The 1,350-nt window shown below is 45.5% G+C and overlaps 1 protein-coding gene across 1 annotated transcript; it reads right to left on the bottom strand.

The window, feature by feature from the left end:
* Positions 1 to 320: 320 nt before the first annotated feature.
* DFJ58DRAFT_666121 (uncharacterized protein) lies at positions 321 to 957 on the bottom strand (the record flags this gene model as incomplete). The annotated part of the gene is made up of 2 exons (XM_041382544.1): positions 321 to 854; positions 907 to 957. Coding segments are annotated over 2 exons (585 nt in total), but the record flags the coding sequence as incomplete, so codon positions are not given.
* Between the last annotated feature and the right edge of the window lie 393 nt (positions 958 to 1,350).

Here is a 1,350-nt window from a genome sequence, read left to right as displayed (position 1 = left end):
TCAAACCAAAAGAAATCATATTATAATGAGGACCAATCCAACTAAATACTACTGTAACTGTAAATGTTCTAGTTTTTTCTCTGAGATCATGTTTCCCGCTGCTCCACTGACGAAGAGATAGCTGCTAGCCCACCCCTCTTTCCCTGACCCCATCAACCCCAACCCTGCTTACTATTAGAGGATGATTCAGAGGCAGCCGTATTGCCAGGTACATCAAGACTTGTAGTGATGTCTGAATCTGGTCCAGGAGTAATATTGGTAACAGTGGTAGGCACAATGGACGGAGGAGATTCATTAGCTGCGAGCGAAACTGGTCCAGGTCAAGGAACAGCAGGGAGTGCCATAGAAATGGCATTGAGAGCATTAGGAACCAGGGTGACATTGGTCTGGGCAGTACGAGGTGCCTCTCTAGTGGTTATGGTAGGGGTGGTTGGGACAGGTGAAGCATTGACAATGGGGGTGGTAGATTCTGGTACAGCGAGGACAGAGGGTCCAGGTGCAGTGGGAGCAGTTGTTGGTAAAATGGGGGTGATCAGAGGAGGGTGGTGATTATCATCAGTAGTCGAAGAGTCTGAATCAGATTTGTCTTTGTGTCCAGCATTGGCAAGGGCCAAGCGCATTAGATCAGATGTGAAATCCTCATCTTCGGCTTCTGGAGTCACTATGTTGGAAGATGATGATGACTGCCAGACGTGATGATCGATTTTTTGGCAGATCAAGAGGATGCGGGGCTCTTCCCAAAGTGTCACCCACAGCTGCTTGTAGGCTGTGAACATCGATGCATAAGGTAGCTGAGATTTTGCGCCAACGCTGTCTTTGGTGAATGAAGTATTGGGGGACAGAATGAGGATCAACTAAGAATTGTTAGACACTCAGGATTGATCAAAGTGAAAGGAAACAACTTACTGCAACCCAACCCCAGGCAAGAAGACCAGGGGTGGATGAAGTTATGCCCCATTTTCAAGCATTACACTTAGCATGAGGCCACCCAACAATATCCAGCGAATTCTTTCCGAACATTATAATCCTAATTGCCTAGGTAAATTTGGACCAGAAGACATATTAAGGACAGATTCAGGTAGTGATAAAAATAAATACCTTTGCGAGTGACTCTCAATTTCCAAAAACTGTGGACATTGTAGGGTCCATTTCCTGCCTCGTAAACAAGACGGGAGGGAACTTTGATGACGATGAATGAGTACTAGTGATACCAAGCATCCTCTGAATTTTGGGAATGGTATCTCATTTCACAAAACTAGTATCAAAGTATGATGGATCGAGACCGAAAATTCGACCTGCCATTACCCTTAACTTGCTGATTTCACTCAAGCATCCACCTTCAAGGTGGTG

This window comes from Suillus subalutaceus, assembly GCF_016647625.1.
Source record: "Suillus subalutaceus strain FC151 chromosome Unknown DFJ58scaffold_119, whole genome shotgun sequence".
NCBI classification, from domain to species: Eukaryota; Fungi; Basidiomycota; class Agaricomycetes; order Boletales; family Suillaceae; genus Suillus; species Suillus subalutaceus.
This window is presented reverse-complemented; position numbering and strand designations above follow the sequence as displayed.